Source organism: Heterodontus francisci, chromosome 6 (assembly GCF_036365525.1).
Source record: "Heterodontus francisci isolate sHetFra1 chromosome 6, sHetFra1.hap1, whole genome shotgun sequence".
NCBI classification, from domain to species: domain Eukaryota; kingdom Metazoa; phylum Chordata; class Chondrichthyes; order Heterodontiformes; family Heterodontidae; genus Heterodontus; species Heterodontus francisci.
The window spans coordinates 112,907,035-112,925,719 of NC_090376.1; the positions used below are offsets into that span (position 1 = coordinate 112,907,035).

General features: G+C 44.0%; 1 protein-coding gene across 2 annotated transcripts in view; it reads left to right on the top strand.

Annotated features, from left to right (window-relative positions):
* The window catches only part of abhd10a (abhydrolase domain containing 10, depalmitoylase a), a 56,498-nt gene that overhangs the window by 17,821 nt on the left and 19,992 nt on the right, over positions 1–18,685 (top strand). The window contains exon 3 of one of the 2 annotated variants that reach the window (XM_068032906.1): positions 8,289–8,400. The exons of the other annotated variant lie outside the window; for it this stretch is intronic. Within the exon in view, the coding sequence (XP_067889007.1) occupies positions 8,289–8,400 (112 nt within the window). The remainder of the gene's footprint in view (positions 1–8,288; positions 8,401–18,685) is intronic. 2 annotated transcript variants of the gene reach the window in all.

The window sequence follows — 18,685 nt, forward strand, 5'->3', positions numbered from 1 at the left end:
GAGCTCAGAGAGGGCAAGAGGGGAGATAGGCGAGAAAGATGCAAGTTCAGGGTTAGGCCAGGGGAGAATGTTGGGTGAAGTTTGGCCCAGTAGGCTACGAGAAGGGAGGAAGTAGACAGAGACAGCTGATGGAATAGTCTCAGTCTTTGTGATGAAGAAATCTGTGAGCTCCTTGGACTTGTTCTTGGAGGTGTGGGTGGAGGAGATGGGAGATGTGTTTAAGAAGGTAGTGTGCAGCAGGGAAGATAATCTGGCAGTTATCTTTGCATTGCAAGATGATCCTGACAAGTGTAACAGAGGGCTCAAATGCCAAAGGATACAAATTAAAATGTTGAATTTTAAGAGTAAGAAACAATGTGAAGGGGCAACTTGTAAAATAAGTTTCCAGCATTGATCTGAACAGTTTAAATGGGTTTAAGAGGACCTTTGGGTGAGTGAAGAAATTGGGGGATTATGGTGATTAAAGTAGAATTGTGATCCATTAAAAAATATTGGGCTGGTTGAGTTAAATGGACTTTTCTTACTCCTTGTTCACCTGTTGTAAAATTCAATTTGTTCCAAAAAGAAATTCATGTTGCTGTCTTATGATGGAAAATTTGTTAGCCTCACTGCATATCATACTTTCTGTGCTCTGAGAACCTTCTGAAATGTTTTTGAATACTGAGCTGTGACTGTCCTTTTTAACAAATGGTCCAAAGTTTCTTTAAATTGTTCACCTTTATAAAGCTGCTGAATTTACTGGTAATGTACTCTTTGATATGTCGGGTCTTCAGTAATTCATTAAGCACCTTTTTAGAGGAAGTTGGTGAATCACACCTCTCGACCTTCAGAGAAGTTAACACTTAATTTGAATCACTGTTGTTATTGCCAGGTCAGTCATTTCCAAAAGATTTGAGGATTGATTCAAACAATAATCTTTTTTTCAATTTCACAGGTGTCCTAGGTAGTGGTTATACTTTTTTATTGCATCTATTCAAACAAATGCAATTACACCAAATACGGGATGGAATTTTATGCTCTTCCCCTGTGGCGGGTTTGGAGGCGGAGAAAGCATGAAATCAGGTGGGATGGTGGCATGGGGGAGAGTGGGGGGGTACCCCGAAACCACCAACCATCCTGCCTCCGCCGAAATTTAGTCTGGGCCGGAAGGCCTGTGTATTGCCTTCCTGCCTCATCATAATTGAGGCCCTTAACTGGGTAATTAACCCCTAATTAAGGGCCTGTTCCCACGTCAGTTGCAGTTACCTATGCAGTGGGTGGGACTGTCACCACACTGGAAGCACGGCATGAAAAACCATGTGGGCTGCTTCCCGGCTGCGGGGTTGGGTCGGGGGTGGGGGGAGGGCGGTGGTGGTCCCTCATTCAAAGGCACTTAGTGTTTGAACGAGGGACCCGGCATCGGGAAGGGAGGGGCCCTGCTGAGGGCCACTTCCCTGCCCTTTGTGCTGACCCCCCCCTACCCTCCTCCTCCGAGACCCCTCCCACCCTCAGCTGCCTTGAGCCTGGTTCCAGCGCCGTTCCTCGGTGTCTAGTGGCTGCAGCTACAGCAGCAGCCACCGCCTCTGGTGGGGCTGCAGCTGCCAGCCTCTGATAGGCTAGCAGCTCTGCAAGGCTGGGAATACTGGCGGCGGGGTCCTAAATCGTACGGAAGACCTGCCGCTGTCCAGTTAAGTGCCTCATGGGTACTAAATCTGACGGGCCTTCTGTACAAGAGCTGGCGCAGGGATCTCTGCGTTGGGTTCCCCCGACGTAGAGACCCCCAGCGCCAGCACAAAGTTCCACCCACTGTTTACGTAGAATTGCATGGAATTTACAGCACAGAAACAGTCAGCGCAACTGGTCTATGCAGGTGTTTGTGTTTTGCATGAGCCTCCTACCTGAATTCATCTAACCCTATCAGCAATTTCTTCTATTCCTTTTTCCCTCGTACTTTTCCAGTTTCTCCTTGAAAGCATCTATGCTATGCGATTCAACTGCTCCATGTCTTGGTAAGTTCCACATTCTCACCACTCACTGGGTAAAGAAGTTTCTCCTGAACAGCTTATTGGATTTACTGGTGGCTATCTTCTTTTTCTGACCTCTAGTTTTAGATTTTAGTGGAAACATCTTTACGTCTACCCTATCAAATCCCTTCATAATTTTAAAGATCTGTTATTGTCATCACTTGGTTTTCTCTTTCTCTGGAGTAAAAAGTCCCAACCTATCCTAATAAAGGCCTGCTACCTGACCTGAACCTGACGGGACCCGACGACATGTGTTGGGCTCGGGACGGGTCGCTCTTTCGGGTCTGGCTTTCGAGGTCGGGTCCAGGTAGGGCCGGGGCCAGGTCTGGATCGGACACGCACAGTACTACCTTTTGCTCTGCTGAGAGGAAAAGGGAAGTTGAGTAAGTTAGCGTCAAAATTTGAAAAGCCTGCCTGAGCTGGGAGTCCGGGACATCAAGGAAGGAAACGTGCATCTGGACTCCACAGACTCTGAGCCTGCACAGTGCGCGTCTCTATGACGTCATCGCGCTCAGGCTGCAGCTTCCTTCCATTCCATCCATCCAACAGTGGTAAGTACAGTGAGTGCGCTACGGATGTAAAATGAATGTTGTCAACTGGAGAAAGTGAACATTCTGGTGGTTGGGTCAGGCATGGGGAAAAAATGGAAGGACTTGGGCTGGGTTGGGCTCGGGTCTGATGTGGTTCGTTCGGATTGGGGTTTTTTTTTCCGGACTCGAGCAGGCCTTTATTTCCTAATAGTTGCAGTTCCGGTATTTTCCTTGTGATTTTTGATTTTTTTTTTTTTGCACCTTCTTCAGCGTCTCTGTACCATTTTTGTAATTCTGGAGACCAGAACTATACAGTTTCATCTAATTAAGGTTCTTTTATAAGTTCAACATAACTTCTCTGCTTTTCAATTCTGTTCCTCTAGAAATTAACCCAGTGCGTTGTTTGCATTTTTTTTGTGCCTGTGTTAACCTGGGTTGCTGCTTTTAATGATTTGTGAATCTGTACTCCAAGATTCTTTTGCTGCCCTCACATTTATCCATATTGATCTTCATTTGCCATTTACACACCCATTTTGCAAATTTATTAATGTTGTCTTGTATCTTGTTGCAGTCCTCCTTAGTATTAAGTATGCCCTCCAATTGTTAAGTATAATTTCAAAATTTGTTCTGATTCCTGAGACCAAATCATTTATATAAATGATATACAACTGTGGTCCCAGCATGGATCTCTGTGGAACTCCACTTCCACCTTCTACTGGACTGAGTGGTTACATTTAGCCCCAAATCTGTGTTCTATTTTGTAGCCAGCTTGTTATCCATTCTGCTACTTGTCCTTGGCATCAGGTGGCAGGACCGGATCTCCAACGCAGAAGGCCTTGAGGCAGCCAATAAGCCCAGCATATACTGAGCCAGCGGCGCATGTGATGTCTTGGCCATGTGAGCCAAGGAAGTATTGTACAGCGAGCTCGTCACTGGTATCAGACCCAACGGCCGTCCATGTCTCCGCTTTAAAGACGTTTGCAAACGTCCTGTGACATTGACCACAAGTCTTGGGAGCCGGTTGCCATTGATCGCCAGAGCTGGCGGACAGCTATAAAGGCGGGGCTGCAGAGAGGCGAGTCAAAGTGACTCAGCAGTTGAAAAGCGACAGAGGTGTAAGGAGAGAGCCAACTGTGTAACAGCCCCGACAACCAACTTCACCTGCAGTGCCTGTGGAAGAGTCTGTCACTCTAGAATTGGCCTTTATAGCCACTCCAGGCACTGCTCCACAAACCGCTGACCGCCTCTAAGCGCTTACCCATTGTCTCTCGAGACGAGGCAAAAAACGAAAGGAACTTGTCCCCTGAACTCCATATTCTGACCTTACTTGTGTCTACTTGAGGCCTTTTCATTCTCCAGATATATTACATCTACTGCATTACCCTTATCTGCTCTTTCTGTTACTACTTCAAAGGATTCAGTAAGGCTGGTCAAGCATGACCTTCCCTTTTGAAATCTGTACTGACATTTTTTATGTCTAGGTGTTTTCTGTTACATCTTTGAATAAAAATTCCATTGCCTGCCTTACCACCAACATAAAGCTAACTGGTCTGTAGACTTGTTCTAGTACCCTCTTTTTTAAACAAGGGAAATTTTGTCCGAATTTTAATTAACAGGGTTGACCATGCGATGCTTTGCATGTGTGGGTCTGACATAGATTTTTACAGTAGAACACGTGAGTTCCTGAAATGAAAACTTTTTTTAAATCTGAAAGATTATCTGAAACATAAATCAACAAACAAATGCAGTCTAATGTTATATGCAATTTGAACATGTTTCAATGAAACAAACTGCAGACAGAGAAATATAGATGGTTATTTTAAATTTCTCTTGTAATCATCATTCATGGTAGCTAAATTTTCAGATGACACAAAGATAGGTAGGAAGTTAAAAGCAAAATACTGCGGATGCTGGAAGTCTGAAGTAAAAACAAAGGCCAGAATTTTACACCCCCGCGAGATTGGGGTGGGGGCATAACATTGCGTGGGAAGCGGGGGTGCCATTCACGTTGCCTCCCCGCCCCCGCTGCAATTTGACAAACGGCTGCTGCTGCTACTGTTATTTTACCAGCAGCGTCCAGGACATTTCACCTGTACCAGGCGGCCTCCTTGCAGACCCGGCGTGGAGGGTAGGGCCCTCTTGATCAGGCACCCTGTGCCCCACAGAAGACCACCCCCCAGCAGCACAAGTTGCTCCCACTGGAGCACCTCCCCCTGCCCAAATGAACGACCCCCACATCCCTCGCCTGGGCCCAGCCGATTGTCTGGTGAGGCCCAAAACCCCACTCCCCTTTATGGAGGCTGATGCCACAGTCTTCTTCTGGTTGGGTGCTATCCCAGCCGTGGCCACCCGCTCTGGAACTGAGGAGCTGCCAGCTCATTGATTGGTCAGCAGCTCTTGGAGGTGGGATTTCCTACCTCAGAGGGGCAGACGTCCCACTGGGACCAGTTAAGGCTCTGGGCCACGCAAAATTGTGGAGTGGCATCCAGGCCTGGCAGAGGTGGGCTTGCCTCTGACTTTTTGGCCATTGAGCTGAGTCTTCACACCGACATAAAAATTCCGGCCAATCTGCTGGAAATGTGCAGCAGGTCTGGCAGCATACGTGGAGAGAGAAACAGAGTTAATGTTTCAGGTCAATGACCTTTCATCAGAACTGGCAAAGGTTGGAAATGTAATAGGTTTAGAACAAGTGAAAGGAGGAGGTGGGGAAAGGAGAGCAAAAGGGAAGGTCTGTGATTGGGCAGAGGGCAAGAGAGGTACGAAAGTAAGTTGTCAATAGGTGGTGAAGAGTCTACAAAGTGAGTAGGCAAAACTTTGGCAGATGGAGTATAATGTAGGGAAGTGTGAACTTGTCTACTTTGGCAGAAAGAATAGAAAGAATATTATATAAATGGAGAGAGAATGCAGAACTCTGTGGTACAGAGAGATCTGGGTGTCCTGGTACATGAATCACAAAAAAGTCAGTATGCAGATAGAGCAAGGAATTGGGAAGGCAAATATAGTGTTGTCATTTATTGTAAGGGGAATGGAATATAAAAGTAGGGAAGTTTTGCTACAGCTCTACAGGGCCTTGGTGAGACCATGTCTGGAGTGCTGTGTACAGTTTTGGTCTCCTTACTTAAGAAAGGAGAAAATTGCATTAGAAGCAGTTCAGAGAAGGTTCGTTCAACTGATTCCTGGGGTGAAGAGGTTATTTTATGAGGAAAAGTTGAACAGGTTGGGCCTATGCCCATTGGAGTTTAGAAGAACGAGAGGTGATCTTATTGAAACATTCAAGATCCTGAGGGGACTTGACAGGGTGGATACCAGAAGGATGTTTCTACTTGCGGGCGAGCCTAGAACTAGGGGACAGAGTTTAAAATAAGGTGTTAACTTTAAGAAGGAGATGAGGAGAATTTTTTTTTTTCAAGTTTGTTTGTCTATGGAATGTGCTTTCTCAGAGAGCAGTAGAGGCTGGGTAATTAAATATATTCAAGGCTGATTTAGATAGATTCTTGATTGACAAGGGAGTCAAATGTTATGGGGGACAGGGAGGAAAGTGAAATTGAGGCTGCAATCAGATCAACCATGATTTTATCAAATGGCAGGGCAGGCTCGAGGGGCCAAATGGCCTACTCCTGCTCCTAACTCGTATGTACATATTTTAGATGCAGACATGCCGAATCTTGCAAATTTATCCTGAGAGTTGTGACTTCTCCATAAAATTGAGCCTGCTCACAATCTCATGAGAGGGCTGTGAAATGTTGGAATTTTTGCCAGGGGTTGAAAAACCCACCTCTCCTAGCCTGCTGTGTACTGTTTTTTCCCCCAATGGATCGTGACCACTTCAGTGTGGACACAAGGGAAATGAGCTGCAGGTTCATGAATGCTGGAGCAAAAATTCCAGTTCACAGGCTGAGTGTGGCCATGTGAGTGACCGGGAATTGGGGGAAGGTAGCAGTCTGGAGTTTGGTGCTGTGTGGACAGGTATCTACTGGATCCTTGGTGTTAAACAACTGGTACTTTTATGGAGAAGTCACAACTCTCAGGATAAATTCGCAAGATTTGGCTTGTCTGCATCTAATACTAGCATACAAGTTGGGAGCAGGAATAAGCCATTTGGCCCCTCGAGCCTGCCCTGCCATTTGATCAGATCACGGCTGATCTGATTGTGGCCTTAACTCTACTTTCCTGCCTGCCGTCCATAACATTTGACTCCCTTGTCAATCAAGAATCTATCTAAATGGGCCTTGATTGTATTCAATGACCCAGCCTCTACTGCTCTCTGAGGAAGAAAATTCCACAGACCAGCAAACATCAGAGAAAATTTGTCCTCCGCTCCACCTTAAATGGGAGACACCTTATTTTTGAACTGTGTCCCCGAGTTCTAGTCTCCCCCATAAGTGGAAACATCATTCTAGCATCCACCCTGTCAAGTCCCCTCAGAATCTTGAATGTTTCTATAAGATCACCTCTCATTCTTCTAAACTCCGACTGTACACGCAGCATTGGCACCAAAGCTCTTTAAGAATAATCTGAATTTGCAGCTTTCTCTAGGAGTACATCAGGGACACAATGGCCAGTATCCTATTGCGTTTGAAATAAAAACTGAAAAGGAAAAGGAAAGGGAACAGTCAATTATAAATGCACTTTACTGAGACAATTTCAACAAGTTAACAAGGGAGGTAGACCAGATACATTGGAAAGAAAAGATGGCAAATAGCACAAACCCTGGGAAATGTTTAACTAGCGATAATTAGGAAATGAAGTTTCACAATTTCATTTACAACTGACAGAGATACACAAATGCACTGATCAATAACACATAGATTAGTACATTCATAAAACAACACGCATACAGGTGACATCAAATGCTTAAACTGAAACTGATACACACACATGCAGTTATAAATAACACACATAAAGTACATTCATAACTAAGAAAAGTGCTCAAAAGCTATAAAAGAATTAAGATTTTCAGCCCAATTCATCCAAGCATAAAAGAGATACATCGAACTAACTAACAGACTAATATATTTAAAGGATGAATCCTCTTCCTCAATGCAAAAGCAAAATAGTTTATGCTAGAAGTCTGAAATAAAAACAGAACATTCTGGAAGGACTCAACAGGTTTGGCAGCATCTGTGGAGAGTGAAACAGAGTTAACGTTTCAGATTAGTGACCTTTCATCAGAACTTATGAAGGGTCACAGACCTGAAATGTTAACCGATCTGGAACCATCTATAGAGACAGAAACAGAGTTAAGTATCTCCAGCATTTTGTTTTTATTCCTTTCCTCTCCCTGCCTGGCATCCAGCAGCTGTGAGGCCTGAGTTTTGCATCCGGTGTCTTTTGCTGCAGGCTCATTGGCCTCTGAGAAGAAAATGTGACACTGGACCTCTCTGCCTCTGGTGGCGCCATAATCATACGGGGTTAAGAGGTAGGATTTTTTTTATAAGATTTTTTTTTTTATAAAGCATTTTCAGATGCATTAATATAGTTTTTGTAAAGAGCTCTGACCTGTTGGAGATTAAATAAGTCATTATTGAGGTTTATAAATCAATTGTGAATCTGTATTGGTTTATGTTTGAAAAAGAGCAACCCATGATTTTTTTGACCAAATCGCTTGATTTTTAAGAGTTTGTCTCATGATTTATGAGATGGTGGTGCTGGCATCACTAGATGTAACTTGCTATAATTTTGTCTTTTAAAGTAATTTATAAAACTGGCAGTTTGAAGTCTTGTGTCTCAAAACATTTGGTTTCGCCTCTATAAGGTTTGATTATACGGGATGTGGTGCTTCTGGAGGAAACTTCAGTGAGTCTACAATAGGACAATGGAAGAAGGATGTTTTGACTGTGCTTGATGAGCTCACAGAAGGACCGCAAGTAAGATTTTACAGCCTAAGTAAATTATCGGGAACAGGCTTGCTTTCCAGTAAATTCAGAGGTATACAGGGGAGCTACCATTGGCTGTAACTGTAAAAGGCAAATGTTCATATTGCCAACCAATCCAGTTGGGGATGCAGGAACCGAATCTAACCACTTGTACTTTTGGAATGATAACTAGCAAATCTGTAAAAACTTCATCTGTTGAAGGGAAAAAATGCCTAATTAATTGGCTATTTAACAAATCCCTGCCTTGTACCATCACTGCACTCCTGTTCATAGATGTAGCTTTCCTATACCATATCCTGGGCACACGTTCTTGTTCTCAGCATATCTTGAACCAGACTGTTTGCAACTTAATGTTCTCTTCAATCCCGAGCTGTGATTCTACCCCCAAATCCGCTCCAACACAAAGACCACCTATTTCTACCTCAGTCTATCTGCTGCTGAAACCCTCATCCAAACATTTGTCACCTCTAAACTTGGCTATTCCAAGGCCTTTGTGACCTGCCTCCCATCCTGTAACTTTTGTAAACTTCAGCTCATCCAAAATTCTACTACTTGTATAAATAGAACAAAAGACTTGCATTCATATAGCACCTTTATTTTTTATTTATTTAGGGATACAGCACTGAAACAGGCCGTTTGGCCCACCAAGTCTGTGCCGACCAACAACCACCCATTTATACTAACCCTACAGTAATCCCATATTCCCTACCACCTACCTATGCTAGGGGCAATTTACAATGGCCAATTTACCTATCACCCGCAAATCTTTGGCTGTGGGAGGAAACCAGAGCATCCGGCAAAAACCCACGCGGTCACAGGGAGAACATGCAAACTCTGCACAGGCAGTACCCAGAATTGAACCCGGGTCCCTGGAGCTGTGAGGCTGCGGTGCTAACCACTGTGCCACCCTTCATGACCACTGGACACTCCAAAGCTCTTTATGTCCAATGAAGTGCTTTTGAAGTGTAGTCGGTGTTGTAGGAAACACAGTAGCCAATTTGCTCACAGCAAACCCCCACAAACAGCAGAGTTATACTGACCAAATAATCTCTCTTTGTGGTACTGATTGAGGGATAAATGTTGGCCAAAACACTGGGTATAACTTAGGATAAAGAGTTCTGATGAAAGGTCACAGACCTAAAATGTTAACTTTTTTTCTGTCTCCACAGATGCCGCCAGATCTGCTGAGTATTTCCAGCATTTTTAGTTTTTATACTGGGGATAACTCCCCTGCTCTTCTTTGAATTAGTGTCTTGGGATCTTTTTATGGCCACCTGAGCGAGCATACGGGCCTTGGTTTAACGTCTCATTCGAAGACAGCACCTCTGACAGTACAGCACTCTCACTTGAGTGCACTGGAGTGTCAGTGTAGATCATTGTGCTGAAGTCCTGGAATGGGAACTTGATCCCACAACCTATTGACTGAGGCGCGAGTGCAACTAACTGAGTCATGGCTGTATTCCATCCTGCACCAAGTCCCACTCAGTCTTCACCTCTGTCTCTCTGACCTATATTGGCTGACTGTCCCTCAAGCCTCCAGTTTAAAATTATATCACTGTTTTTATATTCCTTCATGTTCTTGTCCCTCTCTATCTCTCTAACCTCCTCCAGCACTACAATCCCTACTCACAAAGCTCTCCATTCCTCTGACTCTGGCCTTTTGTGCAACACCACCACCCGCCCACCCCCCACCCTTTGCTCCAGCATTGAAGGCAGTGAATTCAGCTACATATACAATCTGGAATGTCTCCCCTAAACCCTGCCACCTCTCTATTTTCCTCTCCTTTAAAATCATCTTAAAACCCACTTTTGACTAAACGTTAGGTCACGCTTCCCAATTTTTTTCCTTCTTTGGCTCTGCATCCATTTTTTTCCACCCTTACACCTCTGTGCAGCACCTTGGGACATTTTCTCTACGCTAATGACTATATAAATGCAAGTTGTTGTCAGCTCTTGCACAAGAAGAACTTTAAATTCCATTTCTCAGTTCATCTTTTTGGCGGGGGGTGGGGGTGGTGTTGGTGAATAAAGCCTTCCTGCAATAATCTTCACTTCTGGTGCATTTTTCAACTTTTTCTTTGTTACTTTGGAGATACAAAGTTTTATTGCTGGCATTTGGATATGAAACCACCACAACCTTCCCCAGTCAGCTATGTGGCACTACCTGATTATGGTTACCCAAGTAAAGGCAGAACAATCATTTAGAATAGGGGTGTCCAACCTTTTCACGTGAGGGGCCACGTTACTAATTTTATACTACAAAGGGGCCAGTGAGCAAATCTCAGAAGGACAAAGGCATGAGAAATTTATTTTAATATTAATCAGAATAACGAAAAAGTGCATTTTTGTGAACAAGCTTTAAATGAGAAGTAAAAACAAGAAATGCTGGAACCACTCAGCAGGTCTGGCAGCATCTGTGAAAAGAGAAGCAGAGTTAACGTTTCGGGTCAGTGACCCTTCTTTGGAACTGACAAATATTAGAAAAGTCACAGGTTATAAGCAAGTGAGGTGGGGGTGGGGCAAGAGATAACAAAGGAGGTCTAGATTGGACCAGGCCACATAGCTGACCAAAAGGTCACGGGGCAAAGGCAAACAATATGTTAATGGTGTGTTGAAAGACAAAGCATTAGTACAGATTAGGTATTAATACACTGAATATTGAACAGCAGCAAGTGCAAACCTGAAAAAAACAGTGGGTAAGCAAACTGAACAGACTAAGATGAAATGAAATAAATGCAAAAAAAAAAATTGTAAAAAAGAATGTTTTAAAAAAAAAAGGAAGAAAAAATGACTAAAAATGAAAGTAAAATGGGGGGCTGTCATGCTCTGAAATTATTGAACTAGACTGTGTTGAATGCTGATTTAGTGAGATACCTGGCATTGTTTTTTGCTGACAAGTAGATTATAGTGGCTGTTTGTTTGGGAACTGTCTTGCCACAGTTGACCTAAGCAAAGCATAATTCCATATCAGGATTGTAGATTTCTATAGGAAGTAATAATGTAAATATGGAATCAGAAAATGCCAGTTTCACCCATCGAGGTCGTTCCTTTCGTGGACCATGCAGACTGTACTCTGCCAAGCACTTTGCCCAATTTCTTTCATCTCCTTGTGGAAGGATCCTGCAGGATATCTTTTTGATACCCAAAGGTAAATTTGAAAATGCAAATAATGAATGGCTTTCATTTACCATCTTTGTGTTCATCCTTTCCACCTTTTGTACAGTGTACTTGCTGCATTTCTCAAAAGTTGCTGCAGAAGTGCTTGCTCTATCCAATAACTAAACAATGGAATTTGCATTCATGTACAGCTCCATAACCTAGCAGTAGAATGTATTTTCATTCAAAGTACTTTGAAGTGCATGTCATTTGGGATACTTGCTGTAGTCCTCTCCATAGACAATTAAACAACTAACTGGAGGAGGTGGCTCCACAAATATTCCCATCCTCAATGATGGAGGAGCCCAGCACATCAGTGCGAAAGATAAGGCTGAAGTATTTGCAACAATCTTCAGCCAGAAGTGCCGAGCTGATGATCCAACTCGGCCCCCTCCTGAAGTCCCCAGCATTACAGATGCCAGACTTCAGCCAATTCAATTCACTCCGCGTGATATCAAGAAATGACTGAAGGCACTGGATAGTGCAAAGGCTATGGGTCCTGACAATATTCCGGCAATAGTACTGAAGACCTGTGCTCCAGAATTTGCCGCACCCCTAGCCAAGCTGTTCCAGTATAGCTACAACACTGGCATCTACCCAGCAATGTAGAAAATTGCCCAGGTATGTCCTGTACACAAAAAGCAGGACAAGTCCAACCCGGCCAATTACCACCCCATCAGTCTACTCTCAAATCATCAGTAAAGTGATGGAAGGTGTCATCAACAGTGCCATCAAGCAGCACTTGCTTAGCAATAACCTGCTCAGTGATGCTCGGTTTGGGTTCCGCCAGGGCCACTCAGCTCCTGACCTCATTACAGCTTTGGTTCAAACGTGGACAAAAGAGCTGAACTCGAGAGGTGAGGTGAGAGTGACTGCCATTGACATCAAGGCAGCATATGACCAAGTATGGCATCAAGGAGCCCTAGCAAAACTGGAGTCAATGGGAATCGGGGAAAACTGCTGGTTGAAGTCATACCTAGCGCAAAGGAAGATGGCTGTGGTTGTTGGAGGTCAATCATCTGAGCTCCAGGACATCACTGCAGGAGTTCCTCAGGGTAGTGTCCTAGGCCTAACCATCTTCAGCTGCTTCATCAATGACTTTCATTCAATCATAAGGTCAGAAGTGGGGATGTTCGCTGATGATTGCGCAATATTCAGCACCATTCGCGACGACTCAAATACTGAAGCAGTCCATGTAGAAATGCAGCAAGACCTGGACAATATCCAGGCTTGGGCTGATAAATGGCAAGTAACATTTGGGCCACACAAGTGCCAGGCAATGACCATCTCCAACAAGAGAGAATCTAACCATCTCCCCTTAACATTCAATGGCATTACCATCACTGAATCCCCCACTATTAACATCCTAGAGGCTACCATTGATCAGAAACTGAACTGGAGTAGCCATATAAATACCATGGCTACAAGAGCAGGTCAGAGGCTAGGAATCCTGTGGCAAGTAACTCACCACCTGACTCCCCAAAGCCTGTCCGCCATCTACAAGGCACAAGTCAGGAGTGTGATAGAATACTCTCCACTTGCCTGGATGGGTGCAGCTCGAACAACACTCAAGAAGCTCGACAGCATCCAGGACAAAGCAGCCCACTTGATTGTCACCCCATCCACAAACATTTACTGCCTCCACCGCTGACGCATAGTGGCAGCAGTGTTGTACCATCTACAAGAAGCACTGCAGCAACGCACCAAGGCTCCTTAGACAGAACCTTCCAAACCTGCAACCTCTACCATCTCGAAGGACAAGAGCAGTAGATGCATGGGAACATCACCACCTGCAAGTTCCCGTCCAAGTCACACACCATCCTGACTTGGAACTATATCGCTGTTCCTTCACTGTCGCTGGGTCAAAATCCTGGAATTCCCTTCCTAACAGCACTGTGGGTGTACCTACCTCACAAGGACTGCAGCGGTTCAAGAAGGCAGTTCACCACCACCTTCTCAAGGGCAATTAGGGATGGGCAATAAATGCTGGCCTGGCCAGTGACGCCCACATCCCATGAATGAATAAAAAAAAAAGTCATTGCTAACGTAACCTGTGCATTAACCAATTTTCATCCAGCTCTTTCTTAGAAGTATAAATCAATGCAAGGGAAGAGAAGAAGCTGAAGTCTTGCTTGAGGCTTTATTAAAATGTTAAATTCTATATCAGGGATGTCCAAATTACAGCTTGTGTGCCCTGTCCAGACCAATATTGCAAAGCGCAATCATTTTTCCATCCATTAAAATTAATATGCAGAAAATGGCAGCGCCATGTGTGCAATGCCCTAACAGCATTGGATTGCTGAATCACCCTTCTATTATTAACTGCTTGTTTGTCCTGTTTGAATTTTGTATGGAGGTTTTGGAAGCATTTTTCCTTAATGCTCTAAGAAGAGGTGAGATTGAGAATATTATGCCAGTCTGGACAGATGATTTTATAAATTTGTCCAAGAACAAAGGTTCAGTAACTACACAGTAGAGTGGGATTCACCAAGGAAAGTTATTGTGTTCACGCTGAAAAATTGCCATTGTTGTGAAGTGATTTTCACTTTGTAATAACATTAAACATGTGTCATTTAACCAGTGTGTTGAGACTTATACTGCCAAAGTGAAGCAGTCTCCTTCTCCTGGGAATCTTACTCCCCTTTGATCCAGTATCAGATCAGGCTCTGATTCCAGATTCAGGCTGCATTTACCACAGTACTGGTACAGACCAGATGGGCCAATTGGCCTCCTCCTGCATTATTCCATGGTTTTATCCATGCAAAGCAAAACCATATCTGTTCTTCAGATGTACCATTAATATGACTTTTATACACTGAGACTACATTTGTAAAGTAACTACACTGAGTGCACCCTACTTGTGCACTCTGGCCAACATGCAGAGTAATCCTTTAAGCTTCTGGAAGGTAGTAACCTAGAACAATATTCATTTTCCTCACTAAGAATTGCTGTCCTGATTTAACTGCACAGGGTAATAAACATTTTCTGCTGTGATCCAAGCTGCTGAATATGTAGATCTTCAGGTTCTTATTGAAAGTGTTATTTTGTATTCCCCTCTTTGTAATTGAAGGTTAAGCAAATGGGCAAGAATGCTAGATTGCCTGTTTTATTTGTTATCGGAATTGTGAATGACTTTGGCAATTTATTGTCCAACCCTGGTTGCTACAGGGAGGTTGTGGTAGCCTCCTCCATGAAGCCTGCTGTAATCCTCATGGTGCTCCCATAATGTGTTAGACAAGAAATTCCATGTTGGTGACCTAGCAACAATGAAGGGATGGGTGCTGCTCTTGTCCTTTTTGCTGGTAAAGATCACTTGGGAGAAAGGTGCTGTCACATGGTGAGTTTTTGCACTGTGTTTTGTAGATAACCTATGCTGGAATTGCAGTTTTGGTCTCCTTGCTCAAGGAAGGATGTAAATGCATTGGAGGCGGTTCAGAGGAAGTTTACTAGATTGATGCCTGTAATGATGGAGTGGATGTTGAGTCTACTGGCAGGAGGGGGAAATAGGAACAGCAGTAGGCCACCTCTAACCTGCTCCGCCATTCAACCAGATCATGGTTGATCTTCTACTTCAACACCATTTTTCTGCATAATCCCCATATCCCTTGATAGCTTTAATATCCAGAAATCTACTGATCTCTGTCTTGAACATACTCCATGACTGAGCCTCCTCTGGGGTAGAGGATTTCAAAGATTCACCACCCTCTGAGTGAAGAAATTCCTCCTCATCTCGGTCCTAAATGGCCTACCTCTTATTCCGAGACTGTGTCTTCTGGTTCTAGACATCCCAGCCAGGGGAAACATCCTTCCTGCATCAACCCTGTCGAGCCCTGTAAGAATTTTGTGTGCTTCAATGAGATCACCTCTTGTTCTTCTAAACTCCAGAGAATACAGGCCCAGAATCCTCAATCTCTCGTCATAAGACAATCCTGCCATCCCAGGAATCGGTCTGGTGAAGATTTGTTGCACTCCCTCTATGGCAAGTATATCCTTCCTTAGGTAAGGAGACCAAAATTGCTCTCAATGCTCCAGGTGCAGTGTCACCAAGGCTCGAGATAATTGCAACAAGACTTCTTTACTAATGTACTTAAATCCTCTTGCAATAAAGGCCAACATACCATTTGCCTTTCTAATGTCTTGCTGCACCTACAATGTTAGCTTTCACTGGCTTATGAACAAGGACACCCTGGTCCCTTTTGGACATCAATACCTTTTACTTTTGTTATCTCTTACCCCACCCCGCTTTATTTGCTTAAAACCTATTACATTTCTAACCTTTGTCAGTTCTGATGAAGGGTCACTGACCTGAAACGTTAACTCTGCTCTCTCCACAGATGCTGCCAGACCTGCTGAGTATTTCTGGCATTTCTTGTTTTTATTTCAGATTTCCAGCATCTGCAGTATTTTGCTTTTATCAACAGTCTATATGTAAGTATTAGTACTCTTAGTTAAAACTGTTGATGTTCTAGGAAGTTAAGTCACTCAGTCACCAAAAAGAGAATAATACTTTGGTGGAAGATATTCTGCCACAATACAATGAATAACTATTCTAGACGCAGGGTTACTGCGGGGGTTAGTTTTGTATGTTGCATTGAAGGACACTTAAAGCTGAAGTAATGTCACACAAACTATTCACCAGCTTCTGTGAGGTTGCTGCAATCATCCATGTGACTACTGTTGGACACAGTAATTAGTTTTGATGTACTTGGCTTGAAACTGCCCTGCAGTGCAGGAGGTTTTGCCCATCACATCTGCTCAAATGAATGCTCAGCAAACCGCACCATTTAGATACTATGCAATTAAAGACATTTACATGTTGGTGATCGATTTAAAAACATCTAAAACAAGTTGATTGGTTTTGGGAAATGGAACTTTAGACACTCAATGTCTGCCTTAGGCATTTCTATATCTGGTATAGGGATCTATGCTGGGAGCTTCATCTTTTCAACATTTATTTGAATAACTTGGATAAAGGAATAGAAAGTTGTATGTCCAAGTTTTCAGATGACACTGTTAGGAGGCATAGTAGGTTGTGCAGATGAGAGAAGGAAGTTACGAAGGGACGTTGTCACGACAGAGGCAGGAGGAGTGCACGGTTTGTTCTAGTTCCACTTATCCACGGGCCACAATATATATATTTAAATTTTTCGCACTTACCGATACTTTTTACAATTTACATCAATGACTTAGATGAGGGGAGCGATGGCATGGTAGCTAAATTTGCAAATGACACAAAGATAGGTAGGAAGGTATGTTGTGAAGAGGACATAAAGAGCTTGCAGGAAGAATAAAAATGCAATTATTTAAATGGAGAATGAATGCAGAATTCCGAGGTGCAGAGGGATCTGTGTTCTAGTGCATGATTCACAAAACGTTAGTTTGCAAGTACAGCAAGTAATAAAGAAGGCTAATGGAATGCTATCCTTTTATTACGAGAGGAATTGAAAATAAAAGTAAGGATGTTATGCTTCAGTTATATAGGCATTGGTAAGACCACATCTCAAATACTGTGTGCAGTTTTAGTCTCCTTGCTCAAGGAAGGATGTAAATGCATTGGAGGCGGTTCAGAGGAAGTTTACTAGATTGATGCCTGGAATGAGTGGGTTGTCTTATGATGAAAAGTTGGACAGACTGGGCTTGTTTTTACTGGAGTTCAGAAGAGTGAGGGAGGTTTGACTGAAGTATATAAGATCCTGAACGGTTTTGACAAGGTGGATGTGGAAAGGATATTTCCTCTTGTGGGTGAGTCCAGAACTGTTTTAAAATTAGGGGTTGCCAGAAATTTTTTCTCTGGGAGTTGTGCGACTTTGGAACCCTCTACCTCTTACCTTCCGGGAGCGGAGAGGAGCGGAGCGGACCTGATCTGTGGGAAGAACGCTGAGAGCGGAGCCTTTAAATCGAACCCGAGGATTGAGGCCCAGTCTCTTGCCTTCCAGGAGCGGAGCAGTCCTGTGGGGAGAATGCCGAGAGCAGAGTCTATAAATCGAACCCGAGGATCGAGGCCCAGTCTCTTAACTTCTGGGAGCGGAGAGGAGAGGAGCTCTTCCAGCACGCCGGGGTTTTGAAAAAAAAAGCCAATAGTGACGTCACAGGAGAGCTGCAAGCAAGGTGATTGGTTGGTGAATCACTGCTGTTAGGGAATAGCTCTCAATAGCTGGGTAAGTTTCTCAGGTAAGAAAAGTTTTAAAGTTTCTTTCAAATATAGTAAGTAGTGTTTTTTTTTAGGGAGTTCTGTAGTAACGAGGACCAGGGAAGAAGGGCCTTAGAGTAACTGATACTATTGGACATTAAGATCTTCCAGAAGGTTTAATTTAATTTAAAGGGTTAAGTCATGGCAGGAGAGTTCAAAGCTGTGGTGTGCTTCTCATGCTCCATGTCGGAAGCCGGGAACATTTCCATGTGTGCAAGAAGTGTGTCCAGCTGCAGCTCCTGGAAGCCCGGGCTTCGGAGCTGGAGCAGCAGCTGGGGACAGTGTGGAGCATCCACGAGGTGGAGAGTATCGTGGATAGCCTGTATAGAGAGGTGGTCACACCGCAGGCTCAGACCCCACAGGCAGGAGGGGAATGGGTGACCACCAGGCAGAGCAAGAGGACTAGGCAGGCAGTTCAGGAATCTCCTGTGGCTATTCCCCTGCAAAACAGGTATACTACTTGGCATACTGTTGGGGGGAATGGCCTCTCGGGGGAAAGCAGCAACAGCCCAATTCGTTGCACCACGGTTGGCTCTACACAGGGGAGGAGCAAAAAGTGTGGGAATGCAATAATTATCGGGGATTCAATTGTAAGGGGAATAGATAGGCGTTTCTGTGGCTGCAAAAGAGACTCCAGGATGGTATGTTGCCTCCGTGGTGCTAGGGTCAAGGATGTCTCAGAACGGTTACAGGACATTCTGAAGGGGGAGGGTGAACAGCCAGTGGTCGTGGTACACATTGGTACAAACGACCTAGGTAAAAAAAAAAAAGGATGAGGTCCTAAAAGCAGAATATAGGGAGCTAGGAAGTAAGTTGAAAAGTAGGACCTCAAAGGTAGTGATCTTAGGATTACTACCAGTGCCACGTGCTAGTCAGAGTAGAAATAGCAGGATATATCAGATGAATACGTGGCTGAAGACATGGTGTGAG